General features: G+C 44.7%; 1 protein-coding gene across 1 annotated transcript in view; it reads right to left on the minus strand.

The window, feature by feature from the left end:
- Positions 1-14,586, minus strand: part of LOC311238326 (FRAS1-related extracellular matrix protein 2-like) — a 156,519-nt gene that overhangs the window by 61,752 nt on the left and 80,181 nt on the right. Inside the window, exons 5-6 of the mRNA XM_084326355.1 lie at positions 8,006-8,131; positions 5,927-6,178 (exon numbers count right to left, since the gene is read on the minus strand). Coding sequence (XP_084182481.1) covers positions 5,927-6,178; positions 8,006-8,131 — 378 coding nt within the window. The remainder of the gene's footprint in view (positions 1-5,926; positions 6,179-8,005; positions 8,132-14,586) is intronic.

Consider the following 14,586-nt stretch of genomic DNA (forward strand, 5'->3'; position numbering starts at 1 on the left):
TCCAGCCTTACCCTCTCAGCAGCCAAACCTTCAATGGCTGCCCCAGAACAGGGAACAGACACAGCGATCCGTGTGCCTGAGAGAGGGCCTGCGGTGACCATGGAACAGGCCATGGCGGGGCTACAAATAGCTGGATCAGGACCACACAGCCATGCCCCGGTCCGGCGCGATCAGGATCAAAGTCCTGCGCTCCCGGCGTACCCGCTCCAACAGCTGAGCTATCAGGGGTATGGGGGGAACGCGTACAGAATCCCGGGCGGCCACGGATACATCGAGAAGGCATCCACCCCCAGGGGAGGATTGTCCTTCCAACTGACCAAGAACCACAAGGGGCACTGGTGGGACTGTCTGCTCGCAAACAGATCCACGTGGCCTCCCCGAAGCGGTCCCAGACCTGTCTGACTATGTCTGGACGTAGTCCCCACTCGTCGGGATGAGGACCACGCCGAGACATCACATCTGCGCCCACATTCTCCTTGCCAGGGATGTGGAGCGCCCTCAGGCTGCACAGATTGAGAGACGCCCATAGCCAGAGCTTGACCGCCGCCCGGTGCAGACAGACGGAGCGTACTCCACCCTGTCTGTTGATATACGACGCTGTCGTCGTGTTGTCCGTCCTGATCAACACGTGCTCGCCCACCACCAGGTGGCCGAACTGCTTGAGGACCAGAAGGGCCGCCTTCAATTCCAACACATTGATATGCAGTGCAGACCGGGCAGCATGGTACGTCCAGCTACCCCCTACTGCGTTGGTCCGACACGTCTCCCCCATCCCGTGAGGGAGGCGTCGGTGAAGACCGTGATGTGTGATAGCCTGCTGCCCATGGAGATCCCACTGGTGAGGGTACCAGTCCTCCCCCAGTGGTCGAGATCCCCCAGTACTGACACGGGAACCTTCAGTCGCTTCCACTTGCCTCTCACCAGGTCTATTTTCATACTGGAAAACCACCTCTGTATCCTCCTCATGAATAGGAGGCCAAGAGGGACCACATAGTGAGCAGATGCCATCATACCGAGCAGGTGCATCACGGACAGCGCTGTAACCGTCCTGCCAGGACGGAACCCCCTTAGCGAGCCGAGAATATCCTCTCGCCGTCGCTCTAAGAAGGTTGCCCTCATGGGCCTTGAGCTTAGAAACAAGCCCAAGTACTCCACCTGTTGACTGGGAAGAGGAGTACTCTTCTTCCAGTTCACAGCAAAACCTAGACTGGTGAGGAATTCCACCACCAGCCTGGTATGAGACCTGGCGACCTCCTCCGACCGGCTGAGGAGCAGAATGTCGTCGAGATAGAAAATAACTCGTATCCCCTGATGACATAGAGGCTCCAGCGCGGTCTCCACGCACTTGGTGAATGTGCGAGGGGCCAGAGAGTAGCCGAACGGCAGCCTCTGGTATTCGTACGCTACACCCTGAAAAAGGAAGCGAAGGAATTTCCTGTGAGGAGGGAAGATCGGGATGTGAAAGTACGCATCCTTCAGGTCTATGGAGGTGAACCAGTCTCCCACTCTGACAGCGCTTATCAGGTGTTTGACGGTCAACATCCTGAACCGCCTCGCCACAATCAGCCGATTGAACGCAGACAGATCCAGAATAGGTCTGACACCTCCCGATTTCTTGGGCACTAGAAAATACCGGGAGTCCTCCTTTGGGACCACGACGATGGCTTGCTTCGCCAACAGAGATTGGATCTCGTCGGCCAGAGCTGTCACTGCTGCTGACCCTGACAATAGGGTCTGTACCAAACCTAAAAACGGAGGGTGGGGTTGTGCGAACTGCAACACAAGTCCCGCCTCAGCGTTCTCTCCATCCACCTCGATATATGGCACTGTTGTAGCCATACGTGATGATAATCCCAAAGCACATCCACCGCCACTTGGCGCTGGTCCGCTAGGAACCGTAGATAGGAGGCCCGGTCCCACCCGCTGTGCGTTGCCAACCCTGGACTCGCCAACCTCGCGAGCAGGGCGTCTCGCGGAGCCGGGATATCGCACCCTGACACTACCAACGAGGCAATCGCACCCAAGGAGGGACCCCGACAGAAAGGGCCGGTCTGATACGGGGGAAGCTGGCATCACACTGGGTGACATAAGCTCCCCCACTGAACATCTCCCCGGCATGTACTGCTGAGGAAAGCCTGCTCTGCAGCTGGACATGCAAGGCGTGTGGTCCCCACACTGCCCGATAGGGTGGGTTCCTACACACCGTAGCCCTGCAGTGATATTACTACCACCCAAACCACGCGTGCCTGACTGACCACCACCGGTCTTCCGGCCATGGGAGGCACTAACGTGATACCCGGCCTGGCGAGGGCGGGGCTGGGGGAACTCACGCTGCGACCTCCTGGGTCTCGAGTTCCCCCGCTGACAACCTTCTTCGTTGACAGACACAACACCAGGCTCACCAAACACAGACGCAGAACGTGTGGCGTGGGAGCCGCTTGACAGCACAGCATTCTCACAGGCAGACCCAGGCCTAGCTAGCAACTGGGTGTCAGCCCCTGTCATCATGAGAAGCGAAACGTGGGGCCGCTTGCGCTTCGCTGAAGGCATGCGGCCCGCAGCCAAAGGGGACAAATCAGAGCCCGTATCCTGCTGGTGTTGGGGGGGGGAGTGACCAGAGAGCGTGCTAGACACAGCTAGACGGCGATTTTTTTTTAAAGGCGTGCTCATCTAATGTAGCCGATCCCTCGGCCGCCAAGGCTGTCGGCCTTGTAATCACCTGTTGTCTTTGTGCCCAGGGTACCTCAGGCGGGGAAAACATGGCCGCTGGTCGGGGGCCTCGCCATAGCCGCTGGCGAGGCCGCGCCCTCACCTCTGGCTGCGTGGTGTGAGGCGGTGTGGGGCCTAGGTCAAATACCGCCCGCGCTCCTGCGGAAAGACCAAAGAGTCCCTCTGCGGAGAGGGGAGCCCTGAGGAGGAGAAGCCTTTTCTCAATCAATGCCTGATAGCGCAGGCCCTACCTGTGCACGATGTAGCTCGACTGCTAACCGTCGCGCGACGTCCCTCGGTCCGCTATCACGAGACGAGGAAAACCCAGGACAGGCCCGATGCGCTGTTAGGATGTGCCGAGAAGATTCCAGGGGCTGGTGAACCTCTGGCGAATACCCAACATTGTGTTTCATAACAACTAGTTCACGGAGTGCACTGCTACTTCCGTGTTGGAAACAAAAAGAGGAAGGTGGAGTGTGACCATGTCCGGCGTCATATAGTGGGACGCAGGGGCATGGCCTGGTCACGTGCATGTGAGTGCATTTGTTTGTTTCGTGAGCACATTATGTGCTAGGAGATAAGAGTTATCTCGTAATGGCGAAGAGCGAGACACCAGTATGATTGCCAGTATGATAATATAACCCTATATCTAATCTGGTTTCAATGCTAAATAACCCTATATCTAATCTGGTTTCAATGCTAAATAACCCTGTATCTAATCTGGTTTCAAAGCTAAATAACCCTATATCCAATCTGGTTTCAAAGCTAAATAACCCTATATCTAATCTGGTTTCAATGCTAAATAGCCCTATATCTAATCTGGTTTCAACGCTAAATAGCCCTATATCTAATCTGGTTTTAACGCTAAATAACTCTAATAACCCTATATCTAATCTGGTTTTAACGTTATAACCCTATATCTAATCTGGTTTTAACGTTATAACCCTATATCTAATCTGGTTTCAACGCTAAATAACCCTATATCTACGCTATACGCAACGCTAAATAACCCTAAGGCGGCACTTGTGGTGTAGTGGTCGCCTCACAGCTAGAAGGTCCAGGGTTCGATTCCCGCTTGGGGACCAGGTTGCAGCATTGCCAGTTACCCAGGTGGGGTATCTCCCGGGCCTTTCTGTGTGGAGTTTGCATGTTCTCCCTGTGCTCGCAAGGGTTTCCCCTCCCGATAAGATAAACCCAATGGAAAAATATGCACAACAGATCGCTAACGCTGTCGCGTCCCTGACGAAGACGGACAGGAGCACTTGGATTGGTCCCCAGGCACAGCCCAAACAACACAGCCCATGTCTGCTCCCGGCTGCCCTTGGGGGGAAGGACAACGGGATGGGTCAAACGCAGAGAGGAACATTTCATTGGCGACCCAAGAAATTGCATCTGTGTGTATCTGTGTGTGCCGCCCATCGCATGTGTGTGTCACTACATGATGACATTGTCAATGTGTGCAATGAATAAAGACTTCTTCAAAATCCAGTTTAATCTTTAATCTCTTAATCTTAATCTAATCTGGTTTCGTCACAGAAAAAAGTGCAAGGAGTGCATTTTCTTAAAACAAATCAAGTGGAACATTTAACAACTTGATCAGAGCAATTATCTAAATAATGGGCCTGTCAGCTTAACATAAAATAAGATATTCCTTTATTGATCCCCTTGGGGAAATTCAGGCATCATAGCAGCATGGTACAGGTATGGGCATGGTAATAGTAGAAGACATAAATATAGGAAATTAAATTATAGTACAGATACAAATAAGCAGTGTAAACAATATAAATAACTCTGAATATAAGAATATGAGCAAGTAAACAGTGTAATCAAAGATGCAGATGAGGGTCTGTATGCCCTATACCAGTTATATTATTATTGTTACAATAAATATGGTCAATAACACTTAGAATCTGAATATATACTATTAGTAAATAAAGAATACAGATTACACAGGTGCAGTATACATAAGGTACCCTAACTGGCATGATATACGTCATATGTTATACGTTATAGTCCGTGCAGTTTAGGTGAGAGTCCGACACACTTAGTGAACAGACATTCCTAGTAGTTCTCCAGTTCTTAATAACAGCAGAATCTCTTATTCATATGACAGTATGAGCAGTCATTCAAAGTTCTTGTTGATGTATTTGATAGACAAAGAAATAGCCAGTAGTTTAAAATTTAAAAAAGTTATTAACAACTACAATAAATGGTAAATGGTAAATTTACAATATCTACCGGCAAGCTACAGAGAAATGTAGTTAAACTACTACTCTAGTTACATGTAGTGAAGCTACTCCCCCAACACTGCTGGTTATGAGTGATATATGTTTTTGACAGAATTCAGACTGAATACCTGACAGCCACATGCCTGACAGAAGATTTGATTCAACAATCACAGCCCCTTTCACTGCGTACATGATGCTAATGTGTATGTCACTGTCTTTCATGACAGTACGTCATATTAAATGTACTGTACATATGTAGAGTGATAGTCTACTACTACTATATATTAAAAGGTATGTGTAGTATGGTTGGGTACCTTTCACATTTGAACCGATACCGGTACCGGTACCGATACCGGTACCAATCTACTCCAATCAATACCGGTACCCAACGGTACCTTTTTTCGGTACTTTAGTCTCTAAAAATGTTATCTAAAAAAATCCAAACTTCAAATAATTTATTATCATTATTATTTATTTAGAACAATTTGTTAATATATACTGTATATAATATATAACATTGCAGTGAGCGTTGTCTGCATCTGGCTTTGTAAAGTGTAACAACACTTGCAACCGTCTTCGGCTTGCCATTGCCCCGACTGCTTTGTTGTTGAATCAAGTAAAATCCTAGGTAAGCGTGTATTGTGCGTGTGAATGTCGACGTGAACGTGCGGCACACTTCATAGGTTTCGTTTCGCGGTAAACGAAACGTTGACGTCATCGGACTTAAAATCTGACTTTTCTTTCTTTTTCAGTATACCGAAATGTGGCCCCAGCGGATCTCACGTGAATCGGCACTCGGTAGTACCGACGTGATTCGGTCGGTACCCTTAATTCGGTTGGGTTCGGTACCCATCCCTGATGTGTAGTAGTACTGTATACTGTACTGTATACGGCCAAAGTCACTGTTTGCCACCAAGAACAGATTCCTACATATTTACACGTTTATCGGCTGAATCAAGTGTTTCTGAACAGGTCAAAGGTGATCTTACCGTCGTCCATGTCGGGCAGGATCGTGACTCTGGCCGTGGGGAACTCCTGACTCAGGCGGCCCCCCATGGGAATGCTGAGAGTGACGTTGAAGCTCTCCTCCACCTCGTACAGCGAGTCGTCGATGATCACGACCCGGCAGGACTTCTCCACCTCCCCCTTGTCGAAGCGTAGGAGGCTGTGGTGCTCCTCGGGCCTGGAGATGTAATCGGAGTAGGACAGCACCGTGGTGGGGATGGTGCCTGTGGCCGACGCTGGGCGGACACAGAGATAGGAGGTTTTATTTATCACCCGCAACACGGGGGATATCGTGATCACTTGTGTCTGTGTGAGTGTGTGTCAGTGTCAGCACGTCACTGTGATAACGTCCACATCTCTCATCCAATTTGGCTCAGACGGAAAGGTCGACATCTTTGCTATTTTTGTAAAGTACCAAGCACCGAGGTGGCAGGACGCTGGGAAGGGATGCTAGGAAGGGACAGCGGGGGGCACTAGGAAGGGACAGTGGGAGGGGGGTGTGCTACTGTACAGGAGGGGACGCGTGTGTGCTTGACGTGAGGTCTACTCCAATTACACAATACTAGAATGGGTCTTCATGCCTAGAGGGCAGGTTTACAAGCTGGCAGAGTGTGCTGTAGCTTGGGCCGTGTCCCATCTCTGCCGACTGCCTTCCTGGTTCTACATGAATAAACCATTAAAGGGTGCTGAACCGCTGGGCCAAAGGTTATTCAGTGAGTGCGTCCGTGCTTTCTAGCTGGTCGGACGTCTGGTGCGCACGGAGCACGGACATTAAAGAAGCCCCCCCACTGTCCGATGAATGAAACATACTATAAGCATGTTTTAAAGATTGACTCAGTGCTGTCCGATTCGAAGACCTTCTCCGTTGCATCGATCACAAATGATTTCAGTGCAAATGTGTTAGTACATTTTTATGCTTATTATACAAAGACTTATCCTAGAAGAAACTCCATTTCAAGATGACAGACAACATACATGAATTGCAAATAAGAAATAGAAAAGAAAACAATTAGGAATGAAAAATTATATATATATATATATATATATATATATATATATATATATATATATATATATATATATATATATATATATATATATATATATATATATATATATATATATATATATATTGTTAAGTATGTTAATTAGTGCTTGTTTAAGATGTTTCTTTTACTGATGATGAATTGTTAACTACAGTATTATGCATGTTGGATTGTCATGAACAACAACAGCTCCTTCTGTGTTTAAATGAAAAAATCATTAAGGAAGATGAAGACGTTTATGTTTATGTTTATTTAGGATCCCCATTAGCTTTTGCACTTGACAAAAGCTATTCTTCCTGGGGTCCGGCAACCTGCCTGGTGGCATATGAATGAATATTTTGAATTTGTTTTAATTAATTATTAAAGGACATAGTTACAAAAGATTGCTGAAGTAAAATCATGTAAGCCAAGTGTAAATCTATAGTTTATTGATGCTAAAGACCATGCTTAGAAGATTATGGTTATCAAAAAGGGGTGTTGATGGTAACATTTATTTTACACAATAAATAGAATCATCACCGTTTCTTCTACCTTTAACTAATATAAAACTAGACTTTTCTATTAAGTGACAATTTCTTCTGTTTAAAACATTATATTTTCTTTAGACCCTTCGAACACGAGACAGACCTTCACTCCTTCACTTGGTATGAGAAAGAGATTACCTGCAACTATAGGAAGTATGTTATGTGTACATTTGGAGAGATTGTTGATGTAAAACAGAAAGAGCAACGTTTCAAGTATGGAGCGAGCCCTGAGGTACCCCACAGAGGACCGTCGAGTTCTAATTCTTAACAGAAACATACTGTATACTGTAAATAATCAATCAAACCAAAACATTGCCCCTTAGGCCGTATCCGGGCAATACGGTGAAAGTAAGATGGCAAGTAAGATGTATTGCTTGACAGGTAAGGCCCCTTGATTAATTAATGCCAACAAGACCCGATACATACATAATGTTGTTGGCAATTAATACACTATTTCAAGTGCATGTATCCCAGTAGTACTGTTCTCGGTTACCTTGCTGGGTGAAGCAGATGACCATGAGCTCCTGGCTGACATCTCCACTCCTACGCACGGGGATCAGCAGCTCACCAATATCCTCCTCTGTGGTGTACACGGCCGAAGGGATGAAAACCGTTGACTCTGTGTGGGAGGAAAAGGCCCAAGACCAACACGCCAAATCATTATTACTCTGACTATATATTCATACATGCTGATGAGCGCGGTATATATATAGCGCTCTGGTGAATATTTCTTTTTGAGTGCTATCCAGTGATTAGGTGGAGGGAGTCTCCCGGGAACGACGGGGAGCTCTGCACGAGATCTGCTGACCCGGTGAGCGGAGGGCCAGGAAAAGGCCAGAGCCGGATGATATTCTGCGGTGGGCTATTGGCTGCCGGGTGGGCCGACGCACTGGGACCAATAAGAATTCACAGTAAAGCTCCTCCGGGGTTGCTTTTCCAGTCTCGTGTCAGAAGAAAGCCCACAGTCTGACGTTTACACCCGTCTAAATAAACGCAGACCCTTCCGCTCGAGAGTGATACACAACATGAGAGAGAGAGAGAGAGAGAGAGAGAGAGAGAGAGAGAGAGAGAGAGAGAGAGAGAGAGAGAGAGAGAGAGAGAGAGAGAGAGAGAGAGAGACGGGCAGGGATTCCTCAACTAGAAACGAAAGTAATTAGATGAACTACATCTTCAAAAGAGAGAAGATATTGAAATGCTTATCAGGGAGAGATGGCTGTATCTAAGGTAGCATCTTCTCCGCTGACCGATGAATATGTGAGTCGTTCCCACAACGTCTCGGAATATCTCACGTGTGCACCCCTAGAGCTTTGGGTGTGCTTTGCCTTGTGGCAAGGTTACACCGTGGCTTCCTTCTCCCTCCTACTGGAATGATGGAACATGTAGCCCATGGACTATGGGTTGATCACATTGATCTTTTCTTGCCCCTAGAGTCCATAGAGCCGGTATACCTTGGCACTAACTACTGTACTGCAGGTCATGTGCAGTGAGGAAGATAAGTCGACCCGGTTTGTCAATTCAAATGAAAAACATCATCGTAATCCACCGGGATGCAATCTACAGTACATATCCTATTAGGCTGTGTGCAGAGCAGGCACATAATGGTATTCTTGTTACGTGTGTATTTATATAAGATCCATTGAAGACAGAAGGAAACAATAACAGCTGATCACAGGGTGTTGGTTTTCTGTTTTTTTCTTTTTACGCTTTGATGCTGTTTGGAAATGCGGTTTTTTCTTGTTAATTAACTGTAACCCTACTTGTCCGGTTATCGTAGCAGAATAAGGAGTTGCATAATTAATCATCCATGTAGGTTGCGGATGAACCGTGATGCAAGAATGCAAGCAGAGGAGTGTATAGAGAGAGAGGCGCGATCCAGTCGATAAGGCATCTGCTGCAAGGTTTTACCAACATTTTGTACAGGCGGGAAACAAACTACCTCATCATCATTCCACACCATTTGTACAAATACTTTGGTCGACACTTCTCTTCTTTCTAATATCAAATGTGTGTGTTGCACTTGCACAGCGTTGATTCAATGTGAGAGGAGGCTATACCGGGGGGCAATCAGAAGATGTCTTTCTTCATAAAATCAATAGGCATTCTCAGCTTACTCTATTGTGAGGTTTAAATTGCAAATATGCGATGGTCAAGGTTGTTGAGCTTTTTGCTTATCTCTGTATTTTGCTCGACATGCCTTCGTTTACTGTATATACTCTGGACCTCTACACAAAAGCCTGCGTCCTGCACAAGGCTGCTCTCCCTTCTCCCTGTGTGCAACTTGAGGGTTGGAATGTGCAGAGATGGGTCCGAGTGGAGCTGCACGATATGGGTTTCAAGTTTCGATATTATTTCTGTCAGTAACACATGATCATTATGATATAGGGCTGCCCCCTTGTCATCGATTAGTCGATTAATCGGTTCGGTTTGGTCTTAGTCAACCAACACTTTGTTAGTTGATTAGTAGTTTCTTAGTTTATCTGGTAAACACCAGATTTAAAGAGGTCTTTCTGCATGACTGCATGTGGAAAACACAGTCGTGCAGATTCATCTAATCGATTATCCGACAAATTCCATTCCAAATTCCAAAAAACTTTGTCAAGGAGAGCCCATATGATACAATATATTGTGATACCCCTAAAATAAACATTCTAGATTCTAAATGTTTTGACATTTCTATCAAGTCACAAACACAAAAAAAAATTGGTTGAGAGTGCAATTTCATTATCAAGCTCTGCTTAACACTTGAATGAAAAAGATGAAGCACCACTCTTTGAATCCGGACCAAATAAATAGCAAACTAAGCATTCTGTACTTCCTACTGGTTTTATGATGAATTAACAATATGCATTCATATATGTACATTTCATTGATTTGGATAATGGCCTTCTGAATCGATGTATCATTCCAAATGGATGTATTGTCAAACTCCTAGTGCTTCAGGGTCTGAATCATGCTCTAGGAGAAGAGAGGCGAACGATTCCAAAAGCCATTTATCAAACATGCATACGGAAGCATACAATAGTTCTTACACGCTGAATTAATTTGCAGAGGTCTGTTGACATTTTCCCATATCTACTGTAGCGTACGTTTTAGACTTTGCATGGAAAGATGACCAATACAAGTTTGCCTATAGGCATGTGTCTTGATTCTATTGGCAAGCAGGGACGTGTCGAAACCACGTTACCTGGTCTGCTTTAGTGGCATTCCTCTCTCTCATTTTCCTCCTCCTTCTCCAAATCAGTTTTGAATGACAGTATCTAACATTCTTTCCAGGCGTATGCACAGAGTTTAGAGAGAGTCGCTATTTGTGAGCAAGGGGAGCTCGGTGAGCGAGGTCTGGTCTGATGGGCCGTCCCCTCTCAGTCCGTTAATCCATCGGTTTTGTCTTTTTGTCTACTAAAATTTTGTTAAGTCAATTAACTTTTTATGCTTTTGTCCATGCTGAATGAGTTACCATATCCTGACAAATTACAAGCACATTGCTGGTTATGATATATTATATAATATTATATATGATATAATTATAATAATATAATAAGTATTCAATCCAAATGGTTTATTATGCATGATTGCATGTGGGAAACAGATTGTACAGATTTGTCAATTACAACTAATTAACTAATCGATTAGTCGACAAATGATCGACTATGACTATTGATCCACTAAGAACTTCTTTAGCCAAGGAGGACAGCCCTACTGGTCTCTGACCTTAACAACGTGCTGCTGAGTCAGCAGAACCCTCTGTTTTTCCATAAGGAAGACCAACCTGTCTCTGAAGACCGTTTACAAATTAAGATCCAGGTTATTGTTCACCGGCCGGCACTTGCTACACCTCTAAATCTGCTCTCTCTCAATTAAGGCACTCTGTCATCTTCTGAAGATATGCGGACAGTAAAATCAATAACAATAAAAGTGCCTTATTATTATTATTAAATAGAGAAGAGAGAGAACGTCCCCCCCCCCCCCCCCCCCGGAATCCATACACAGTTTGTTACTGCCCCGAGAGATTTGACTTATTTAGGAATTCAAATAACCCCTGACATTGAAAACATTACATCAATCAATTATGATCCTCTGGTGAGTGAAGTAGGAGAGTCTTTAGATGAATGGAGCTCAATGCCTATCTCTGTGATAGGACACATCGATATTAAGATGTCCATCCTGCCAACATTTTTATACCGGTTTCAATCAATTCCACTGCTTCTCTCTCCTCTACCTCTCCGTACGAGTGCGGAGGGCTTAGACACCCTGACCCCAAACTTTATTATTGGGAAGCCCAACTTCAGGCTGCCGTGTACAAGATGGTGAATGGTAAATCGACTGCATTTATATAGCACTTTTATCTAAAGCACTTTACGATTTATGCCGCTCATTCACCCATTCACTTAGACATGCACACACCGACTGCTCCGCGGTAGCAGTTAGCGGTTAAGTGTCTTGCTCATGGAATTGCCGGAATTGAACAGGGAACCTTCCGATTACCAGACGACCACTCTACCTCCTGAGCTACTGCCGCTGCCCAAAATAACACCTTACAACTTCCATTGTGCTACTTACTGTATACCTTTATTCATCACAAACCAAAATGCCAACACCAAACAACGAATGCCATTCGTTAAAAACACTATATTAGCCTGGCTTGCTAATCTTTCTTGTTTCACACCAATTCTGGGAAATTATAGTTTCAGGCCAGAGAGACGTGATATGGGATTCAAACACTGGAGAGTTTGAATAATATTTAAAATAAAATACCTGTATAATGAAGGCACTCTAATGTACGGTAATTTCAATAATTAGTAGATGACCTTCCTAGGAAACTCTTAAATCCCGATTTTAAACTACTTTGGAATCCTCATTGTCTACCATTGAATAACTCACAGTAAACCATTTACACAACACATGGTCAGCTGTCCATGTTTCATGATATATTGTTAGCAGGTTCTAAACAAAACTCCATTTCGTCTCCATCTGCACGGAGGAATGATCTTCAGCTGGACATATCTCCAGAGGAGGACATGCTTCTGTCCCCAAACCCAAACTATAAATGCCAGATGCAAACTGTTACAGTATAAATGGCTGCACTTACATTACACCTGTTAAATTGCACCATTTAGTCTCAAGCGACAGTGGCTCAGGAGGTAGAGCGGTCGTCTGGTAATCGGAAGGTTCCCGTAAATGTATAAGGAAACGCAAACAAATAGATTTCTGTCTGTTATGAGTCAAATGTTTAAAATGGAAGGACATTCAGAAACCTAATTCTAGTCAATGGATTAAAGAGATGTCTAGCAGTCTGACATTAGAAACACTGATTTACATAGTAAAAGTTAAAGTTGATGATTTTTAAAAGATATGGACTCGTTTCTTACATTTTATGAATGACCTGACTGTAGATGCCTGTGGTGGGACAAGGATTTATGCCACCACCATCATCCTAAGAGAGCTTGTCATTTGTACCACAGCCAGAGTAACGTGGTTGTGAATAGGGAAAGATAATAGGATGACTGAATTGTACAGTAGTCTCCAGATTGAAATGGACACCTTGATACCAGTGCCTCAGAGCACCGACTGTAGTGACTTTTCAATTGCAAATGCTTCAAGGACAGAACTCACCCCAGTCCTTAACCAGCTATAGGTATACTGATTACGACAGGACAGCTGTCTCAATTGCAAATCGCTGGTGGTCGTTGGTACAAACAACACCCAGTGGTAGAATTACCAAAATGGTGGAAGAAGGTACCATTCATCTGTCTACACTAAAAGATGCATTTGGCACTGGAGACGACTATATACTTCAGATTTCTTTTATAATATATCATGTTTTTTATCATTTCTTATAATAATATATATTATATATATATAATATATCAAGTTTTCTTTTCAATATAGTTTTTGATGTATGTGTATGCTGGTAGATATGTGCACATATTGTGTACTATGTATGTGTGTGTGTGTGTGTGTGTGTATATAATTAATATATGTTTTTTTCCTCTGCTCGCCCCCCCCCCCCCCCCCCCCATTTTTCCCCTTGTTTATGGTTATTTACTTATTATATTCAAGTATTTTTTTCTTTGAATGCTTGTTCTGTTTACTCAAAATGAGACAAAAGGCAATGAATATAGTATTGAAGGAAAATGTGCTCTCTCTATGGCCCTCTAGCTAGCCTACCTGGGCTAAAATAACCTCCTCAGACTCAACTCTACTTTCATTATAACAACAACTTACTGGGGTGGTCCAATTATCTTTTCACAGGAAGAAAAAAAAAGATAATAACAAATATTTTAATAATGCTTTGGAAACGTGGCTCCTTTGACTGTGAGAGAGGCCACGATACATTAGAACATTAGAAGACCGTAAACACACAGAATAATGATATGGTAACAAACTATAGACAGATATACCGTGTCTAGTGTATCAGTGGGTCTGCTCAAAAGCACTAGAAAGAATACATCTTCACATCTTTTGGAGAGGAAGCTGCCAGTTACGTTAATTGCCCTCCAGAGACTGGTGTTTTGTGAGACAAACTTCCAACCACACATTACATGTTAATTAGCATAATTAGTTATGCCGCTCTTCTTTTTCACCGAAGAACTCCTATGGGGGGTGGAGCAGCAATGTTTGCATGTATAGACGTGTTCTAACTACAAACAAACCTTCTAAATCAGAAGTTTATATTTCCTGTTGCAGCGTTGGCTAATGCAATAGCTGACAGGAAATCAGCATGACACATCACACCAGTGGAACACTACGCACGCTAGCTCTCCATTGGGTCTGAAAGCAGTACATTGAGAAATAAACAAATGACCTAGTCAATTAAATCACTTTGACGTACTGTGGTGGTGTGTCTTGTCTCTGTCTTGTCTCCCACATTTAATTGCCGGCAATGTCATCTCATTAAAGAATGGGAAAAAGACGATTTCTCCCACTTCTCTGTGTGTTACCAAGACAACCGGCTGTCAGCGTGCGTAGAGGGACTATCATATTGAAGTTTAGCTCCATTCGCACAGTGGGAAGAGCCGTTGGCTAGCGCAGAGGAAATAATGCAGGAATTGTCTCTTTTCCATCTTTGTTGAAATT

This window comes from Notolepis coatsorum (assembly GCF_963971535.1).
Source record: "Notolepis coatsorum genome assembly, chromosome: 1".
NCBI classification, from domain to species: Eukaryota; Metazoa; Chordata; class Actinopteri; order Aulopiformes; family Paralepididae; genus Notolepis; species Notolepis coatsorum.